At 40.4% G+C, this 21,181-nt stretch overlaps 2 protein-coding genes across 2 annotated transcripts; one reads left to right on the top strand and one right to left on the bottom strand.

Annotated features, from left to right (window-relative positions):
* Window positions 1-141: 141 nt before the first annotated feature.
* On the top strand, window positions 142-7,443 carry gpr174 (G protein-coupled receptor 174). Its single transcript, XM_086023643.1, has 4 exons — window positions 142-917; window positions 2,647-2,691; window positions 2,869-3,312; window positions 5,281-7,443. Exons 3-4 carry the CDS (start codon window positions 3,118-3,120, stop codon window positions 6,055-6,057), a joined length of 972 nt encoding a protein of 323 aa, XP_085879769.1. The 5' UTR covers window positions 142-917; window positions 2,647-2,691; window positions 2,869-3,117; the 3' UTR covers window positions 6,058-7,443.
* On the bottom strand, window positions 6,542-12,113 carry LOC147152080 (integral membrane protein 2A-like). Its single transcript, XM_086023644.1, has 6 exons — window positions 11,879-12,113; window positions 11,508-11,645; window positions 10,205-10,390; window positions 10,003-10,113; window positions 7,817-7,961; window positions 6,542-7,646 (listed from the first exon to the last, which is right to left on the bottom strand). The coding sequence occupies exons 1-6, from the start codon at window positions 11,942-11,944 to the stop codon at window positions 7,552-7,554; spliced, it is 741 nt and encodes a 246-aa protein (XP_085879770.1). The 5' UTR covers window positions 11,945-12,113; the 3' UTR covers window positions 6,542-7,551.
* Window positions 12,114-21,181: the final 9,068 nt, after the last annotated feature.

The following is a 21,181-nucleotide window of genomic DNA, read 5'->3' as shown; positions in this document are numbered from 1 at the left end:
GGGCAATTTAGAGTGTATATATATATATATATATATATATATATATATATATATATATATATATATATATATATATATATATATATATATCCACTCTTATCTGTCTTAGTAAAGGGTCATCTTTTGACACAGCTCTTAAATTGCATCTCGTTCCATTGCCCAGGTGGTCATAATGCTGTGGCCAGTCGCTATATGTAATCGATTGCATTGTCAGATTGATCTAAACTGTTATCTTCCCGTTATCAATGCAAGTTGGTGACAGTTGGCGGCAGCTGCTCAAAACCATAAACCGCCTTTATCGGATACCCGCTTTCAGCACTCAGTCTCACTCAAGTTACAGGCTGGGCCAAATTGAATACGCTCAGATGCAACACATTGTGCATGCATTTCTGATTTGACCAGAAATGGCCCCCTCTTTGACTTAAATTGCAGCACTTCATAGTTTGATAATTTTTTTTGGATTTAAAATGAAAAATTTAAATTTGAAAATGTGAAAGGATTGTGCAATTGTTACCACAAAAGGTCAGTTCATTTTCAATTTCCATTTCCCCAGGTTTTACAGTTGAAAATACAGTATTATGTATTTTTAAGATGTGCCCTTGAACAGACAATGTGTTCCAAATTCTTGTAAACCACACCCCTTACTCACAGGAAGCACTGTGTGGGCCGAAAAGCTTCTGGGGCAGACAGACAAGTGAGACAAAGGCAGAGAGACATTAAGAGGACATTGTTAGACCATAGCAAGAGGAAGTAGTGATATCTGTACAAAAACAAGCTTTAGAACAAAGTATGAAGAATAGAGCCAAACATGGAAAGTGAATAATAGCATGGAGAAAGGATGGGATGACTGATGGTTAGACCTTCTTCTTCCTCTCCTCGTGATGCTACACGACATCTAAAATGGAAGCCTGACAGAGGTGAGGTGTTCTAATTTTTTTAACTACACAAACTACCACTGAAGAAAAAGTGTGGGGTTTGGAGTTGATAACAGATGGATGCTTGGCATGTGGCGCAATGCCTCATGGGCAAATATTTGTTTCTCATAAGTGAGGAATGTGAGTTAGGAATAGTGGCTGTGTGTGTATGCGCGCGTTTATGCATGTGTATTTTTTTCCACTCTTCCTGTAAACGTAACAGTGATGTCACTGTCATCAGACACAGTGTCTTTATTTTCGCATCCCCACTAAACATTAGGATCACAGGTCTTGTGTTGGTACACTACACATGCAAGGACACGGGTGTTGTTTACATTTATTCTACACACAGATAACCTTTGACTCAGTTGCCAGGTTGGACTCAGTATTGTGTGCGTGTAGTTCTAATAGTATTAATTGGGTTAAACAGCTTTTGACTTCACACTTAGTGAGATTCTTATTTACAGAATGTGGCAATAAGTGCTATATAAATAAAATGTGAAATGTGAAATGTGAAAATAAGCTGGTGTTTACTTGTTTTGAGCTGCTATTCTGTATCTTGTAGATACGGCATGTATGTATAAGGCAGAGCTGGACATGCCACCTATGTAAATGACCGGTCCGCCTATCTGCCAATGACGGACGCCCATTGTGTAAGCAATGAACTATAGACGGGAAAAATAGTCGGACTAAGCATAGCCGGAAGCCCATTTTTTTCATGTAATCATCTGGTGAACACAGCGGTTTACTACACGCTATCCGGCTAGACGCTGACTAACTGAACGGCACATTTGAATAACTTTCTGATTTTCTGAACAATTTGCGCGAGCCTGTCAACGATTGTGATCATTTGAATCAGGTGTGTTGCAGGCAGGGAGAGATGGAAAACAGGCTGCATAGGGGCTCTTGAGCACGGGACTTGAGCACCCCTGGTCTAAAATGTAGTCTGCTTTTTGTGGCCAAAGTAGCGGTTAGCTAGTGGCCGCAAACAGCAGAAACTTGTGCCATATCATACAATGATGCCGTAATTTGCGGTTTCTTAGCCTCCTAAATTAGCGATTGAATATGATTTCAGGATGGTGTTGTGTTGATTTTGGTAGCAATTATGTAATGGCAATAAAAACTGTGATAAGGCAAGCCGAAATGTCAAAAAGACAAGAAAAGCTGGCTGTCACGCCACCACAGGGGTCTGCTTAAAAATAAAAGCCTGCTAAGGCTATTGCATTGCTGTCAATGCATTATTTGCTAAGCTTTTATTTTGAAGTTAGCCTTTGCATTGGTGGCGTGTTACTTTAAGAGTATGTTTCCTCCTACTCCACTCCTGAAGGACGGTTTGTATCCAAACATTAGATACACAGTCATGGTAAGAATTACCAAAGCAATAGTTTACAGATATTATGTATCTTTTGTGACCCCAGTCCTAGAATCTTTCTGACATAACTCACATACAGTATGTGCATGTTTTTCAAGAGTTGCTCATATGACAGTCTGGTCCGTCAACCACACATCTGAATACATTTGCCTACTCTGCTAGTTTCACTGATGCTTTTTCCTGAGATCTTTGTCACAGGCATGCATGAGGACATGCACTTTGTTAGGGTGCACAGTCGAAATTTCTGTGGCTTTGCACATGTGTTGTAAATAACCACCGCAAATGCCGTTATCAGATGTGTTTTGCACATAGACTGGAGTGGGTGTGAATGTGCTTGTGTGTCTCTTTTTGCGTCAACAGGGTGTCTTCAGGCTGACAAACAGACGCACGCAGCATGCTTTCGATGTAAGTACTAAATGCATGACACTGATGTACTTTGTAGATGTTTTTACTCAATGATGTGGGAGGATCCCAAGTTAGAAATTTGGATCCCAAGTTAGAAATTTGCCTTCTGGATGTGTGGTGCAACCATCACATAGTTAAACCCAGCTTAAGTTGATCCACTTTTCTCTCCCCTATCAGGACTACCCGGGATTGTATTTAGAACCCTTTCTTTTTGCTGAAATAAGAAGCATTTTTTTCGGGGATACTTTTGAGGACTAGACTGTTGGCTACAAGTCTGCAAGTGTGAGTACCTCCTCAAAATGAAGACTGCCATGGACACACTCATCAGTGGACGATGGTCAGCATACCTGGAACAAGCTCAGAATTGATCCACAGCGAAGCTGTGTCGACACCACATGGTATAAGATCATAATAATAATAATAACAATGAATGGCAGTTGCCAAAATACAACGGAGCTGAGGATGTATCAGCACCATGTGTACGCAGTGGTGTACAGTGTCATCCTTGTGCCGGGCTTGCTGGGAAACATACTGGCATTATGGGTGTTCAGGGTTTACATCAGAGAAACTAAGAAGGCGGTGGTGTTCATGATGAATCTGGCTGTGGCTGACCTGATGCAGGTACAGTTCTTTTCATGTATTATTATTTCTCTATCTTTCACCCCTTACATGTACAGTACAGTATGTGAGTGTGCATCTGACTCTTCCAGGATGCTAGGATTTTTCATTCTTGGTCTCCAGTTACAAATACAGTACAATGCATTATATATATATATATATATATATATATATATATATATATATATATATATATATATATATATATATATATATATATATATATATATATATATATATATATATATATTAGAGATGTCAAAATGTCATTTCATCAGAGGACAGCGCTGAGGCACAATGGTCCCTCGTCTAGCGTAAATGCTCCCTGGCCCATGCAAGACGATGACGCCTGTGCCTGGTGGTGTGGTCAGGTACCCTTGCTGGTCGTCTAGCACGCAGACCACGCTGATGTAAACGGCTTTGAAAGGTCTGACGTGACACTTGGGTTCCTCTCACCTCCCTTAAACGTGCCTGGGGTTGAATGGCATTCATCATCTGGTTTCTCAGGGCATTGTTCACAATGTACTGGTCATCAGCATGAGATGTGGCGAAAGGACGCCCACCTCTACATCTTTCTGTGAATCTCCAATTCTCTCTGTAGCGCCTTGGTCTCATGATGTCTAAATGTGAACAGCATGATGAGGACAACTGTTTAACACCAGCTCCATTTGAACCAGCCACATTTATCGGCCGATTCAAGGATCAAACACCTGTTGTGAATTTTGCTGTTAAGCTCCTTGTTAGAGAACAGCAACTCATGCAAAAATACTGAAACATTTAACAGTTGGACATGTGCATTCAAAAGCTTAAAGGAGGTCACATTAAGTTCACCTGTAAAGGTTTGAATGCATTCTAGTCTTGTCCTGAAATTTCACCCAAATTTTCGTTGCATGGTCCAAAACACTGCAGTGAAAAAAATAAATAAAGTAATATTTATTATTATTATCCATCCATTCATTATCGATACCGCTTCTCCTCACAAGGTTCGCGGGGCGTGCTGCAGCCTATCTCAGCTGTCTTCGGGCAGTAGGCGGCGGACACCCCGAACTGGTTGCCAGCCAATCGCAGGGCACACAGAGACAAACAAACATTCACACTCACAACACACGGTGAGAAGGCGAACTTCAAAATAAACATTAGAGTGTCAAAGAATACGAGGACATCAATGCCTTAATTCGCTTTTATATTGAAGTTGTTCCCAGCAGTGCGTGGTTGCACGGAGGCTATTTCGACTCGTCTCTTGACTCGTAATTAGGGCCAGTTTGTATCACAAACTATCTCCACTAATGCGCCTCTGGTCCTCTTTGCAAACACTTGGCAAACAAACGTGCATCTCCGATAGTGTCTTGTTATTCGTTTTTGTCATGATGTGTAACCACGCAAGATTATTACCTCGGAGGACTTCGTTTTGAAATATGTTTATCAAAATGTGTGAGGTTCTCTGTGTTGAGATTATCAGAGCGAAAATGCGAAATGTGATGAAAACAACTATATTTATTTATTTGCGTGTGGGCTCAGTCACAAATAAAACAATCTTTTAGGTTTAAAAAAAACCCTTACGTCATGCATAATAAAGCACATACCCTTCTCAAACATAATATCCATCCATCCATCCATCCATTATCTATACGGCTTCTCCTCACAAGGGTCGCTGGGCGTGCTGGAGCCTATCCCAGCTGTCTTCGGGCAGTAGGCGGGGGACACCCTGAATTGGTTGAAACATAATATCCCCAAAATATAATGAAAAACAAGTTGAACACCTTTTTGAGCTTTATCCACCAATCTTCTATCCACTTTCTACCTTTCTAAAAAAAAAAACATTTTTATGTTAATGTGGCTTCTACGTTAGAGACATTCATTAAAGTGAAGATGTTTTTGTTTTTTTTAAATGACAAAATTGGACAAACGTGTTTTTCACAGAACAGCGACGATATGATACATGATTTAAACCTCTCCTACCCTTATTGTCAGGTTCTTTCCCTGCCGCTGAGGATCTACTATTACTTGAACAACAGCTGGCCCTTTGGTCATGCTCTCTGCATGATCTGTTTCTATCTAAAGTACGTCAACATGTACGCTTCCATCTACTTCCTGGTGTGTGTGAGCGTGCGCCGCTGCGAACTCATCATGCGACCACTGAGATACAAGGCCTCCAGGCGAAAGGCAGATTTGGTCATATGCATCCTGGGGTGGCTCTTGGTCTGCCTGGGCTGCCTGGCCTTCCCTCTGCTAAGAAACCCAGACTCTGATGACGACCTTGTGACCTCAGGGGTCAGCACCACCCCTCCCGAAGCTGACATGGTGTGTTTCTCAGAGCTGCCCATGCAGATGGTCACCGCCTCAGTAGCCTGGGTTATCTTGATCATAGCCGAACTCCTCGGTTTCATCATCCCCTTCACCCTGGTGCTAGCCTGCACCTTTCTGACCGCCGGGAGCCTTCGGATGAAGACATCCGGGGCCATTCCTGACCAGGGGGAGAAGCGGAGGGCTTTGAGGATGGCGCTGAGTTGCACCGCTGTCTTCTTAGTGTGCTTTGCGCCTTATCACATTACTATGCCGCTGGACTTCTTGGCAAAGACCAACACGTTGAGCAGCTGCACCCTTAAGGACCTGATCCTGATTTGTCACCCTGTCACACTCTGCTTGGCGAGCCTAAACTGCAGCCTGGATCCCATCATGTATTACTTCACAACGAAAGAATTCTGGAGGCGACTGAGCAAGCCAGAAATACCAGAGCGTGTGACTTAAACAGGTGAATATCTCAAGTGGAGGACCTAGTGTTAATGACTTTTTTGTTGAAAGACCAGACAATGAAACCACTAATCCCCTGTTGTTTGTTTTCCCTTTGAAGAGGAAAGGGATATGGTATTGACATACAAAATCAAATGTGAAATATGTCTTTTTTCATTTTTTCTAATGGAGATATTGCTTTTTAAAATTGTCCGTGTGATCCATTGTAAGAGTTGTCAGGAAATGGATATGTACACCCTAAACTTGCTTCTTTCTCTCCTAACTCATTCACTGCCAGACATGTTCAGACCCTGTTTTACCCTAACGTGTGAAAAAAATTAAAATAAATTCCTGGATTGAATGGCTGAACTGTGTCCTTGGCAGTGAATGAGTTAAATACAATATGACAACAAAATTATGGTTGTAAGAGGGCAATAAAATGATCACTGTCACTTTCCAAAACGCTCTTATTTGCAAAATGATGACAAGCAAACACATGAAATAAATGTTGAATTAATCTTTAATCACCAAACAAAGTGAGATCAGTTAAATGGCTGTACATGGTGATCTAGTATTTTGTTATAAACATGGGCAAACATTTCCAAGCACACTCAAGTTCGATTGTCTTTCTGGACAGGCATCATGTAAGAATGCCATTGAACATAGCTGGGACATCTTACTCTCACAGTCCAGGGCAATTAGAATCAGCATACTTGTTTAACAGTATCTTTGTGAAAAATTCAACACAAATGAGATTTTTGGAAAAACTGGATCACACCTACCTTACAAGTTCTTTCAACCATTTTACGACAAATAAGAATTCAAATGATCACCGAAGCAAAATAGATACTTGAACGTTGAGGACTTGAAACAAATGAGGTTCAACACACAGATCATAAACAGAGCTACACTGTTCTCAGGTATGTTATCGTTAAATTAACATTAAATTACAGCAGGACAGCATAGACTTTAGGGAAGTGGATTTTGGATTTGTGCTTCTATGTAAAGACAGTTTTCACTGCAACATTTCCAAGGTGATGTGTGCTATCATCATACTACAACATAAATCACAATTGTAGACTGTACATCTCATGAGTACACAAAGCTGCTCTGCAACTCTTTCTGAACATGTGCGACAGTGGAGCTGTAGGCCAACACATACATGTATGCAGTGATACAGATGTTGAAATGCAGAAGCATAACAAGGAGTTTGGAGGCAGCTACGGATACTAAAAAGAGGAATCAAATGTTTTCATAGTCTTCAGTTAACTGCAAGATGCAGTTTTTTTTTTTTTTTTTTAGCAAATACTGTAGGTTGAAAGCTAAGTCCAATAAATGTTAAAGGAATGTAACACAGGAGACTACAACACATCACTGAGGGCTAAAGCAGGAAATGAAAACAAATCAGGAGATGCACTTAAATACGACTGTAACATTTCAGCTGAAGCTCGTCTCCTCTGCCACTTACTCCGACTAACTCTCTGCCTCCATCGCACTCCGACCACACTCCCATCAAGCCTTGCAGATGCGAGTCTCAGTTACAAACTTGTTTTCAAAGTGATGGAAGGTGAAGCACTCCTCTGCAGAGCGCTTCTGGATGCCTCCACCTGGCAGACACAAAGAAGTTACTCCCATCTTTTTTGTAGATTTAGGCATGCTGACACACTCTACTATTGATCCTCATCCATCATACTAAGAATACTTTGAAAATCATACAAACATGGGCAAAAAGATGACAGGCTTTGCTTTATGTCAAAAGAAATGGTTACATCCAGACCTGGTAAGCTGGCACGGCGCTCCATTCTGTAGGTTTCCTTGCCAGTGCACAGTCTGCGGATGTAGAAGCCGAGAGGCTTGATGTCATCAATGCGCTCGGTCACCACGAGGTCCTCTTGCACCAGGTAGCTGCGGTACGAGCCAGACTTCGACAGAATCACAGGAAATTAGATCAACTTTTCATACAATACCACACGAGATGAATTTATAGATCTAGAAATGATCTGATGATTACTGTATTCCATTTGATACCTTGGATCTGGGTTTTTTCATGAATTCATACAAGTGCGCTCTTCTAGTGGACAAATTGCAATTTTATGATCCCTTGGGTATATTTTTTTTGAATTTGGTCAAACCTATTTTGGTAATGTTTGAGATGAACATGTAACACGTTTGACCTGCTATATGCACTCATTCTCTGGAATTAATAAATCCAGTAAAGTAAAAAAAACAAAACAAACATTCCAACTAGGGATGCTCCGATCGATCGGGCGCCGATGATGATCGGCCGATTTTCGTGAAAAATTACGTGATCGGCATAGTCGATCAAAGCCTTTTATTGCCGATCAAAAAAATCCGAGCACCCGCAGCTCATGCTTCGCAGCCTGCGTGCAGTGTTGCGCCCCCGCCCCTCCCCCTCTGCACGCTGCGAGGCGCATGGCAATAACAAACAGACAAACATGTCTGTGTTGCTAACTGCTGTGTGTAGTTTGCATCTTGTAATATATGCCATGAAAAGGTTTCTCGCGGGGGGAGCATGGCCACAAGTTTCAACACAACCAACTTAATCCGACATTTGAAGAGCAAGCAATTGGAAGACTATGGTGAGTTTGCGAGGCTCACTGCATTAAAGCAGCAGCAGCAACAATGAAACGCAGCCCATACCGACCAACTCAAACCCATATCAACGCGACAGGCAAAAGGCAACGCAAATAACCAGGAAAATAATGAAATTTATCAGACTTGATGACCAACCATTCTCTGTGGTAGAAGGCACCGGATTCCGCCGTCTGCTTGCCCACTTCGAGCCTCGCTAGCTACTTCACAGACGTAGCTTGACCAGAGAGTGTGTTGTCACATCGAAGGTTTCCTAAAAGAAGGCCTATTATCTTGTTTAAGTTTTACAAGTGTTAAATGGAGCTCAGATGACAGTCCTGTGTCGATGTTGAGTCTAACAAGGGAGTTTTTAGCTCACGTACTGCTTTTAATGACAATGTTCGAATATGTATTCCAAAAGAAAAAATACACCTGGTATTGAGCTATAATGCGCGGAACATGGGGAAAGCTACGACCGATAATAAATGGGCGATCGAGTTTGGGGTTTATGGCACGCACGCTTGCAACTTGTTATGCATGATGCGTTACTGTCACAGCGCAGTATAAGTGGCATTATTGCCACATGCATGAGACGCATTGTAGGTCACTTGTGGGCAACAGACCCACTATATCATTTTAGAATTCACAAAAAGATTAACAGTGACTTTTTTCTCCTTGACAAATGCACAAGATAGTTTGTCTATGCACAAGACAATAAAGTTCCTGAGTGGTTTCAATTTAGGAACACATTGAATAGTTTGAGGTTGCATGTGACTATTTTTTCTACTTTGATTATATTCTGAACCATGGAATGTTTAGGTGGCATGTTATTTATGTGACTTTTTGCATAATTAAGTCTTTTGAGACTGATGATTATTTTGATCTGTTAAAAACTGTGTTCTTAAAAGTTGGTTTTTCAATTATCTTTGTAACTGAGTAATTGTTGTGCCAGCAACGGTTTTGTATTTCTTCATGCTTTTGAAAATATTTATAGATTTTTGTCAAAATTACAGCAATAATATGGCTGGTCATTTTCAGATAATATTCCATAATAGCAGTCACCATAAATAAATGGAATAATATACAGATATTCCATGTGATTGGAATCGGTATCGGCCGTTCTCACTCATGCATGATCTGTATCGGTGTCATAAAACCTGATCGGAACATCCCTAATTCCAACCTACACACACACACACACACACACACACACACATAAGCAGACAGTATGCTTTTTTTTTAAAATAGCCACGATTTAAAGACAATCTAATTATTACTGTAAATCCTTGTATTATCCCCTGTAAAATGTTTCATTTTTTACAGTGGGGAAGTCAGTGCAGTGTGTTGTCATTTGTTCGCCATTAGACTCACCATCAGCTGTGAGAAGAGGTCAATGAGGTCTTGGGGAGGCAGCACCACCGATGTGTTTAGTGGAATAACAAAGCAAGTCCTCAGAGTCAAATCCAGATATGCAGTAAGCTTCTGCTCACACAAAAAAAAACACAGACATATCAGGAAAGATTTCAGAATGCGTCAACAGTCCTTCCGTGCATGAGTTGGACCACTCCCTCACCCTGTTGAAGTCGTGGAGGATGTAAGCGGGGTCTCCGGGCCTGAAACGGGGAGGTGGGACGCTGATGACGGCCATGCTGTCAGTAATCTCTACCTCTTCCTCCACCCGTGGGAGATAGTAAGGCTGTCTCTCTGCATCGCCAACGGTTGACATGTCGCTGAACTGCATGGCGCCGTGATACAGCCTCTGAACGACACAGGAAAGAGCAAAATTCATCTCTACGATGCACGAAAACCTCACTGGATTTGTTAAGGTTAAATAGCAGGTAATGATTAATATATTCAAGAAGCTTCTGAGGGAGGAGATGTACAGACTTATACAGTCTTGCTCACTTTACTACTCCACAATTTAAGAGAGTGTCCCAAGCGGGCCAGTACAAATTTCATAAATAAATATGATGAAATCAACATGTTCTTGTTTTTTTTAATTCATTTTTCAATGGTTTGAGTTTTATGGATTTAAATTGGTCAATCAGCTGTGATCTGTTTACCATGTTGCACACATTTCACTTTTTTTGCATGTCAGGTTAAATCCTTCCATAAGCAGTGGCTTGAACAAGATATAAAGCCCCCAAATTATCCATTGCTAAATATTCAGCTGGATTTTATACTGTAGAAAAAAAACACAACATGCAAAAAAGTAAGTCCACAGAAGCAATACTTTTTAAAAGGCTCAAATAATACAGTATAGCAATGATAAATATGAAATAATTACTTCTATGATATCTTGAATATACAGGGCATGTGCTGATTCTAGCAGTCACCCCAACATGGCTCATGCCGAAAAGGCAGAATGCAGGATCCTGCGTGCATTAATTTACAACTTTCTTCTGGTAAAATTGTAACTTTAATCTCATAGTGTATTTTTTTCAGTGTCCCTAATACTATGCTCCTTCGTAATGAGCCACCAGGGGGAGTCAAAACACATTTAACAGTTAAACCTAGCACAGGTTCATGCCCGCCAGTTTCCCAACCTTTAGTGGGTTTAGGCAAACATTTTACATTTGAAAAATCTGACTGACGGCACACACACACACACACACACGCACAACCCCCCCCCCCCCCCCACACACACACGCACACCCGCACACACACAAAATAAATATATTTGAATAATAAAGCTATCGTCTTCCAAATGTTCTTAGTGTCAAATCTGGTTATGAAAGGCAACATGCCTGCATATTCCTCCATTAAGTGTACATTATTTGTAGTAAATAAAATAATTTGAAACACTAAGGTGGCGCAGTACATAGCTGTAATACAAAAATTTGACCAGCGCACAGTAACGAGATAGATAGATATACCTTAGGAGTGAAATAGCGATAGAGACATGCTCCCCCGACGATGAGTCCACTGAGGATGAAGGCGATGCCCAGCAGTGTGACCAAACAACGACCTGTGGAACCTGCGATGCCCACCGGAGCAACGGCGAGCTCGGGGTCCTACACACACATGGAAATGGAGAACGTACGCTGTTCGTCGTGCACGCACGCACACATGCAATAGTCATAGTATTCGTCACTTCCACGTAACGGACGCAATGCACTGGGTGCAAATATATGCTTGCAGTTTGCGACCCACAAATGTTTGCAAATTGTGGAAAGGCAACGGACCGAGTGCGTGCAGCGGCCGGTGCAGGCCTGCTAACAGTTACTACGCACTCACTATCGCTCACCTTCACGACAGGCTCCTTGACGAGAGCTTTCTGCGCCAGAGCTGGGTTGAACGCGATCTTCACCATTGCGCCACAAACGCGTTGGATTCCCCAAAGAAGAAAAAAAAAAATAGGCGTGGAGCGTCGGTGCCGGATGGTTGGGCTGTTGTAGTAATTCTCAGCAGCTCTGCTCTGTGACGCACTTTGCAGCCTCAACCAGGGTTTATCAAGCACTTCCGGTGGCTCAGGCTGACTGGGATTAAAAATGGCATCTGAAACGGTTCCCTTTAATTTCCCAATGAAAACAAACATACAAGCAGTATGCTGCTAATTTCAAAAATATTCCTGATAATGATAGTCGAACAGTAAAGTGCTACCAATTGCCACGTCAGTTGCGTTTTGTGCAGTATTAGTATGGTTTGTGTAGTGTGTTTGGAATCTCACGGCTTCCAGTGAAAACGTTTAACCCACAAAACAGCCGTGTGTACTCACAGACACAGTGAGCGCCGTTTTGCTACTGATGCCCAATGTGCCCCTTTGTCCAGTTTTTGGGGGTGCTTGTGAAATCCATTTTGTTGCCTTTCAAAAATAAAATCCAACAGCACAATTTAAATAATTACGCTACCCTTGGTTGCGAGCAGGGGCGGAGCCAGAACGTGGCTAATGGGTGGGCATCGAAAAATAAGGATGGACCTGAATATTTCTCTCACTGAGCAGATTCCTCCTATTCCGACACATTTTCTATTGCAATGAAATAACAAACTGAATGATATCAAGTTCAGATCTTCCTTAGACAACAACAATTATTTCCTTCTTAATATTCAATAATAAAAAAAACACAACAAGCCACCGCTGTACCTGCTGTCGGCAAGTTGCTCATTCCGTGTTTAATGTTTAAGTTGTCTCACATTACACAAAAAGTAATCTTTAAGGCATAAAACTCATGCAAAACATGCCTATCTTAAATTGAAGTGTAGAGAAACAAATCTTGTTCTTTTGTTGTTTTATTCTCCTCGGACTGAACTTTTCCATCTTCTAACATGAGTATCTTATTGATTGAGTGTGTCATTGTCCTTACATGTATTTGTATATATATATGTATATATATATATATATATATATATATATATATATATATATATATATATATATATATATATATGTATATATATATATATATGTATATATATATATATATATATATATGTATATATATATATATATCTATATATCTATATACATACATACATACATACATACATATATATATATATATATATATATATATATATATATATATATATATATATAGTGTGTGTGTGTGTGTGTGATGTATCTACACTTATGTTACTTGGTTGTATCCATAATTATTATTATTTATATTTATTGTATTGTTTGTAGAGTGCTTTGTTACAGCTCTAGCTGTTATGAAATGTGCTGTATATATATATATATATATATATATATATATATATATATATATATGTGTATATTTATATTTATATATAATGCATTGTACTGTATTTGTAACTGTAGACCAAGAATGAAAAAAAAAAAAAACACAACAAGCCACCGCTGTACCTACTGTCAGCAAGTTGCTCACTCCGTGTTTAATGTTTAAGTTGTCTCAAATTACACAAAAAGTAATCTTTAAGGCATAAAACTCATGCAAAACATGCCTATCTTAAATTGAAGTGTAGAGAAACAAATCTTGTTCTTTTGTTGTTTTATTCTCCTCGGACTGAACTTTTCCATCTTCTAACATGATTATCTTATTGATTGAGTGTGTCGTTGTCCTTACATGTATTTGTACAAATGTCAATTATCCATTAAAAAAAAAAAAAAAAAAATATATATATATATATATATATATATATATATATATATGTATATATATAGTGTGTGTGTTGTATCTACATTTATGTTACTTGGTTGTATCCATAATTATCATTATTTATATTTATTCTACTGTTTGTAAAGTGCTTTGTTACAGCTCTAGCTGTTATGAAATGCGCTGTATGAATAAAATTGTATTGTATATATATATATATATATATATATATATATATATATATATATATATACATACACTATATATATAGTGTTTGTGTGTGTGTATGTGTGTGTGTGTGTGTGTGGGGGTGTGTGTGTGTGTGTGTGTGTGTGTATTGTATCCACAATAATTAAGAGCAAATTATAAATCAACCGCATGGTGCAACCTTTATATACATCAGAGATTAATTATAGTTTGTTAATGTTTCATTCTACAGCAGTGTCTTCTCAACAGGAAGTCTCAAAAGTTGTAAGTCATCACTGTCAATATTATACTTCCCACTTATCTATATATGTGGGAGCCCTGACTAGGAACAGTTAATATGAGTTGTCAGTTGGTGCATATAATTTGTATAACAAGTATAACAATACATATCATCATATCTACACGTGTAGCTATTCATTGAACAAGACAATATGAATTTTCTCAACATATTAAAAATAATATGCCAGTAGACAAAGCTGAAGTTAGCATGTTGGCTTGGCCCTCAGCAAGCATTCCAGTTTCTCATGTGGCCCCATTGCAAAATTAATTGCCCATCCCTGCCCCAAAGTGTCAGAAGTACAGAGGGATTTTCCCAGTGAGCCATTTTCAATGCATACTTGATCATATATTCGACAAACCAACTATTCTCACATTTTTTTTTTGTAGCTTCCACACTCTGGCCAAATCAGCCCAGCTCCAGCAATCTCATAAGCAGCAATCTCTCCACAATTCCCCTCATATCTAACATTCATCGTGAATATGGGCTGCTACAATTTAGCCTGTTCAAGATTACCAGTAAAGTAGTGCGATGAATTGTATTGTAAATTATATTTCTGTAAACTGTTTCAAACTCTTGTAACAGATTTCAGATAGTTTCATGATTGTCGTGTCCGTTAGTAAAACCTCACTCATCTGAGCTTTCAGAGGGGGCTGGCTTTGAGCTCAACAGTCAGCGCGAGCTGGGGACGAAGTGTTGGTGCGGGTTCAAACCCCGAGTGGATGGACGGTACGGGAACTCCATCAGTTACACATGTGCCCCTTTTTTGAGCACCTCCTAAGATCACTGCACACCCCTGTCAACGTTTTTTTGGGCTTCATTACATCTTTCTCAACTGAGGATAGATGCTCTATTGTGATGGGATGTTTTTTTTTCCATCTGAGCATGCACTTTCCTAAACCATTTAAATGTGTCTTTTTTTTCGCACGCAGTTTGGATTTTTACTCCCATGATTTGCCATTGCAGCCACTGAAACAAAAAAGAAATGACACAAAGTGACTTCTTTTGGAAAACTGTAGCTTCACATATCATGCTGCTGTTTAATATACTACTACTAATTACACATTCTGTTTCCCTGAAGCAGCAATGAACACGACAAAAAAAAAAGGGTTAATCGTGCACTGTAATGAATTTAAAGAACCACTTAGTGAGCATAATACTGCCTATTCATCTCTATGAATGCGCCACTCTGTAAATTGAGCCGGCAAAAGCGCTGTCTCCAACACGCGGGCTGGCCACGACTTGTCAGTGTGCTTGCTGCCCAAAGAAACAGCTTTCACTGCACTGTGTGGAACCACTGGCTCGAGTCATGGCACTACATACAGTATGCCTGACACATTTCCTCAATCCCCTGGTCTGTGGTGGTCCTTTGCTTTCACTCCCTTGGCTCAGTTAAGCTTGTACGTATGAATAAATAAACACTTACTGCTGCACTGACGCTCTAATTCCATGCAAAATTGTGGCATCTCTCCAGTTCTTATATAAAATGCAACCGTAAGAATCTCCCACTCCCGCAAACGCACGCACTCCACCAGGCTATGATATTTCCTCTGTTAAACAGACAGATTGGACCGGTAATCACCACTGAAAGGTACATAAACAGAGCAGCTGATTTCTGTACACGAGGCCCTCTCCTCTTAGCCCCCACCACTCTCTCCAATAATCCTAAATGGTCCCGAAGGCTTGTTTATGGGCTCGTCTTACGCTGTGTTTGATCTGAGAACTTGGCCACACATGCAAACGTAGACACACACGCGCACACACGTGCACACTGCAAAACAAAGAGCCAACATTAACAGTAATCGTGTAAACAGCCTACACACATAAAGGTAAACTGTCTGATTTTGAGCCAGACTCTCCCTGTCCGACAGAGTGAGCGAAGTGCTGATTATCGGGTGTCTCAAGATTACCCGACACTTTATCCTGTGGTGTGAGTTGTGTTCGGAGTGTCTCATACTGTGAAAACAGTTTGCAGACAACGACTGTAAATTAGCAGGCTCAAAATCTATGAAAAAAATCTTTGCAATCTTTCAGTGTGTGTCAGATACCAACGATGTCCGTGCCATGGACTCCGCGTATTAGATGATCAAAATAGTTATGTGTACGCTAGGCTTCAGTTATCTTCTTCACAAGCACGGAGTCCATAGGTCCTTCTTGTTGACTCGACATAACAGGATCTTTGATTGAAAATGTTTAACATTGACGATTGTCGGCCAAACCGTTTTTCAACCGGTTTGGGGAGGGTGAAATCACTCGTACCTCACACCACAGGATAATCGTTAGACCAAATCAGTTAATTGGGGCTTTGCTGACTTTGGTCTGAGCGGGCAGGGATTGGCATCAAAATTAGAGAGACTATCTTTGTGCGCGTATCCTCTTAAATGTAATCCTGATGGCTTGTCAGCGCCGCACACAACAGAGGCAGGAGAGGGGAGAAGGTGGTGGAATTGATGAGAACATGGAAGAAGGCTGCAAGGGAGTGACAAGGGGCCATTACACAGACAGTGCCTGTTGCTTGAAGGAGTTTTCTGCAAATGAATAGCAGATTAAACTCTCCGTCCATCTGGATGGCATCTCAGGTAGAATTTCTCATTTTCAGACCAAAATATACATTGTTGTACACACAATGTAGTCGACATAGTGTATTGAATGCCAATATTTCCCTATGACATGTAGTAAATGTCCAATAAAAACAATCAAATTCACGTCAGACATATATCTGGGCTTGCGTGTGTATACACCAGTGCGCACACACAAACTCCATGCCTGCTTTGTCAGCAAACCACAAACTTCTGAGAGAGTGTAGCTGGCTGCATAAAGTGTGAAAAAAGATGATTGCCCATGACATCACTCACCACGCAAACACACGCACACAAACACAAACAAACACACACACAAGGGGAAAAAATCCTTTAGTTTTTCATTGGATTTGCTTAATTCAGACATGACATCGATTGCGCATGATTAAAATGTGTTCAACTAACATATCATATTTTTGAGGAAAACATATCATATTTTTGAGGAAAAGAACAGAGAATGACACCAGCTGACCACATTTTAATCATGCGCAACCGAAACGTAAGTACGTTTTTTTTTTTCAGTGTACACGCATCCATCATCCCTTTTATTACGAGACATGTGAGCCTGCATGTGTCAGATGAACACAGACGAGAATACACTAAAAGATGAGCATATGCCGAACTGTTCAGTTCTGCTTTGTGCTTACAAACAGTGCGGACATTTCTTCATGTGGAACCACTATAAGCTCCATGTGTTTTTCGTGGAGGAGATGCTGTGGTTGTATGGAGCAGGAGACTGGCAACAGATCTCTGTGCACTGTGTGCTCTTTGTGGTGATGAATAGTGATGCTGTTTCAAAGACAAACCTCCTTGTATCACACTCACATGATCCATGCACCACATACACAGTCTTGGTCATCACATATGGCTCTCAGACAAGGGTGACAAATGAGTCTTTCCTGTAAGTATCAGCTTCTAAAGCCAACTTTGCTCTTGCATAGCCCTGCATGTCTTCTACTTTACTTTTTATGCTCAATTCTTGACACCCCTCAGGGAAATGTAATAATCCCACACTGAAAGAGAACTGCTGGTGCTGGTGGTCGGGAAGGCAGGATGTCAGCGTGCAGATCAGGATTCGGTTGCAGCGGCTTTCTAGATGTTTGTGTGAAGTCGTTCCTAAATTAGTCTCAAATGGGTGAATTGCCAGCGCACGTGGCGCACCACCAAAAGCTGAGATATGTCTATAAGCTAGTTGAGATTTAGGAAATGAGCAAATCAGGACAGGAAACACATGTTGACCTGTCCAGTTTAAAGTGATTAAGCAAGGGAAAAGTCAAACTTGTTAAAATTAGCCATGTCACATGAAGGCAAATAATGAGTTTAGTTAATTACTTGATAATACATAAAAAAAAGGAGGTACGGAGATATTGACGTCACGCATCCCACAATACACACGTAAACAACCCTGCTTTGACAGTAGAGAAAACAAGTCGTTACTCTGAGTAAACGCAAATGCTACACTTTGAATTCCTCAAGGTGGCAAATTACTGGACAATTGAAAAAAAGATATTCACCGTAAATACAGATACATACATACAGAGAATGGGGGGCTTTGTGTTTATGTTTTTTTTTAGTTTTTTTAGTTTTGTATTTTCAGCATTTGTCTGTCTCGTCAATGATTGTGTCCACCTGTCTGCATTCCACCCCCTTGTGTTAGCCAATCAGCGCCCTCCTAGCTTGTGCGTCTCGTCCAGGTGTTTCTCGCTGTCTTGTCAATATGCTTGTATTTCAGTTCCTAGTTTTCGTTCAGGCCTGGTCGGATCATTGTCTCTGTCATGTTCTTTGTTTCTCCTGGAGTTGTGTTTTGGTTCTCTAGTGTTTCTTTGCTACTTTGAGTTTTGGACTTTTCAAGATTTGTTTGTGTTCGTTTTTGTTAATGATTATTTTCTTCAGTACCCCCTGCTTCTCCTGCCTCCCTGCATTTGGGTCCTCTATCCCGCAAACGTGACACTTTGGGGCTTTTCTCAGCAATTTTTAAGTCGGATTAAAAAATAGGTTATTTAATCTCTCAATTTTTAAAAATCTCTTGACAGCCCTAATATACATATGCAGATGTGTGGAGTGTGCATGTGCAGTATAGTAAACTGATAGATTTTTTTTGTAAATCATGGACATTGTGTACTCTGGGCCAAAGAGGAAAAGAATTATCTGGATTTTTATCAGCGTAAACTTTATAAGCCTGTGACTGTATGGAGGGTGTTAGTGCCCATGTCAAGGGTAAATTGTACATCCCTGAAGGAACCATTAATGGTCAAAGGTATATACATGTTTTGGACCAAAATATGCTGACATCTAAGCAACCTCTTTTTTATGGATGTCCCTGCTTTTTCAGCAAGACAATTCTAAGCCACATTCTGCACCTATTACAACAGCGTGGCTATATATATATATAATGTGAGTGAGTACGAGATTGACTAGAGGGTGACACGGGAGTGGATTTTCACTCCAGTCCCATCCCACTCCCACAGAAAAAATCCCATACGTCCCGCCCTGGACCCTAGTAAAAACAAAAGTTTAAAAATCCTGTCCTTTCCCATCCCGTTCCGGTGAAAATGACTCCCATCCCATCCTGCTCCAATTTTGGAGGTCAGCTATATTAAATAAATAAAAAATAGAAAGAATTCAAAACATTTTTTTTTAAGTTTGTCACCCCCTCTTCCTCATGGATCATCCCGCTCCCGTCTACTCCTGTGAACCTTTTATCGTGCCCTGTCCAAATCCCGTGATTAAAGGTAAAGTCGACTCTCATCCCGTGACCTGGAGGATTCCCGAAAAAATGTCAGCCTTTAGTCCAGAACTGCCTCCCATTGAAAATGTGTTGCGCATTATGAAGCGCATGCAACAACTAAGAGCCCGGACCGTTGAGCAACTAAAGTTGTAATGTACAACAAGCAAGAATGAGAAAGAATTCCAACAACTTGCCTCCTTACTTGAGCTATAGCTATCTGGCTAGCTAATGTGGTCCCATAAACATGAGTTTGCTGTATGCGTTCACAGGTATAGAAAATACTGGTAGGAACTTATGGGCAAAACAGAGAGATGTAAATGGACAGGTGCCTGTTAAACGCCTACAAGTTTAAACTCTGGGGAAATGACCTCATCATTCTGGGTACTAGTGCAGAAAGCCACTCGGTTGTGTTCACTTTCCATCTATGGAGCTCTTGCTCTCTCCCTCTCTCTTTCTCTGTGTCACACACTCAGACTTCAGAATGGAGTGGAACCACTTTTCGATATTGCGATGTCACCGTCAAGTTCACAGGAAGAGCATAAAAAATATGCATGCACCACGGATTTATGTATGAATGAACTATCAATGGGCCCATCGCGGCGCAAGGCAAGGCAGTTTTATTTCTATAGAATATTTCATACACAAGGCAACTCAATGTGCTTCACACAAACAAAGACACCTACCGGTACAAACACAACAGTTAACAACATTCAAAAGCAAAGCAGAGAAAACAAAAGTAGCTAACAAAATTACTAAATTGTACATTGACAACATTTAAGCACATTAGCAGAAAACTATTTAAAAAAACATTTAAAAGTAAAGAAATAAAAGTGGGTTTCTAAAATATATAAAAGGAAACAAATGATTTAAAATTGTTTACAGGACCTTAATCAAAGGTATGGGGAAAACAGCAACGTATTTAACCTGGATTTCAAAGCATTTACACTCAGGGCCGACTTCACTTCTGTTGGCAGCTTATTCCATTTGTGTGCAGCATAACACCTAAATGCAGCTTCACCATGTTTACCTTGAACTCTGAGCTCCACTAATTGACCCAAGTCTGCAGATCTCAGAGTCCTACAGGGTTTATATTCAATCAGCATTTCACTAATGTATTCAGGACCCAAACCATTCAGTGATTTATAGACCAGTAGCAAAATTTTAAAATCTATTCTACAGCCTTTAGCCTTTAGGACTGGAGTAATATGTTCCAATCTCTTTGTTCTGGTAAGAACGCGAGCTGCAGCATTCTGAATGAGCTGGAGCTGTTTGATGCTCTTTTGGGGGAGACCAGTAAGAAGACCGCTACAAGAATCAAGTCTACTGGAGATGAAAGTATGGATACGTTTCTCCTGGTCTGCTTGCAGCATGCAACCCTTCAGTCTGGATATGTTTTTCAGCTGGCAAAAGTATGTTTTAGTGATTGATTTGATATGATTGCTGAATGTCAGGTCTGAGTCTATCAGCACCCCAAGATTTCGGACTTGGTCTTTGGTTTCTAAAGACAGTGAATCCAGGTGTTTTCTAACAGCAATCCTCTTTTCTTTATTGCCGAAAACAATTACCTCTGTTTTGTTTGTGGTAGCCAAAATTGGTGTTTTGAAGCATTTGACCCAAAGGTACCATATACAGACTGAACAGAAGGGGCCCAAGGACTGACCCTTGAGGAACCCCACATGTCATCCGATCTGATTAAAAACCT

Source organism: Filicampus tigris, chromosome 2, assembly GCF_054856515.1.
Source record: "Filicampus tigris isolate MCC_2025a chromosome 2, RoL_Ftig_1.0, whole genome shotgun sequence".
Classification (NCBI taxonomy): domain Eukaryota; kingdom Metazoa; phylum Chordata; class Actinopteri; order Syngnathiformes; family Syngnathidae; genus Filicampus; species Filicampus tigris.
The sequence above is the reverse complement of the archived record's forward strand: the minus strand, read 5'-3'. Positions and strand labels throughout refer to the sequence as shown.

Bases quoted from the DNA above. Each gene is read 5' to 3' on its own strand.
- LOC147152080 (XM_086023644.1), bottom strand. From the start codon at position 11,944: ATGGTGAAGATCGCGTTCAACCCAGCTCTGGCGCAGAAAGCTCTCGTC. The intron at 10,391-11,507 runs GTATATCTATCT...TGTGTCGTTCAG, and splicing joins ATCGCTATTTCACTCCTAAG to AGGCTGTATCACGGCGCCAT. The intron at 7,962-10,002 runs GTGAGTCTAATG...ATTCTGTCGAAG, and splicing joins ACCTCTTCTCACAGCTGATG to TCTGGCTCGTACCGCAGCTA.
- gpr174 (XM_086023643.1), top strand. From the start codon at position 3,118: ATGAATGGCAGTTGCCAAAATACAACGGAGCTGAGGATGTATCAGCAC. The intron at 3,313-5,280 runs GTACAGTTCTTT...CCTTATTGTCAG, and splicing joins CTGTGGCTGACCTGATGCAG to GTTCTTTCCCTGCCGCTGAG.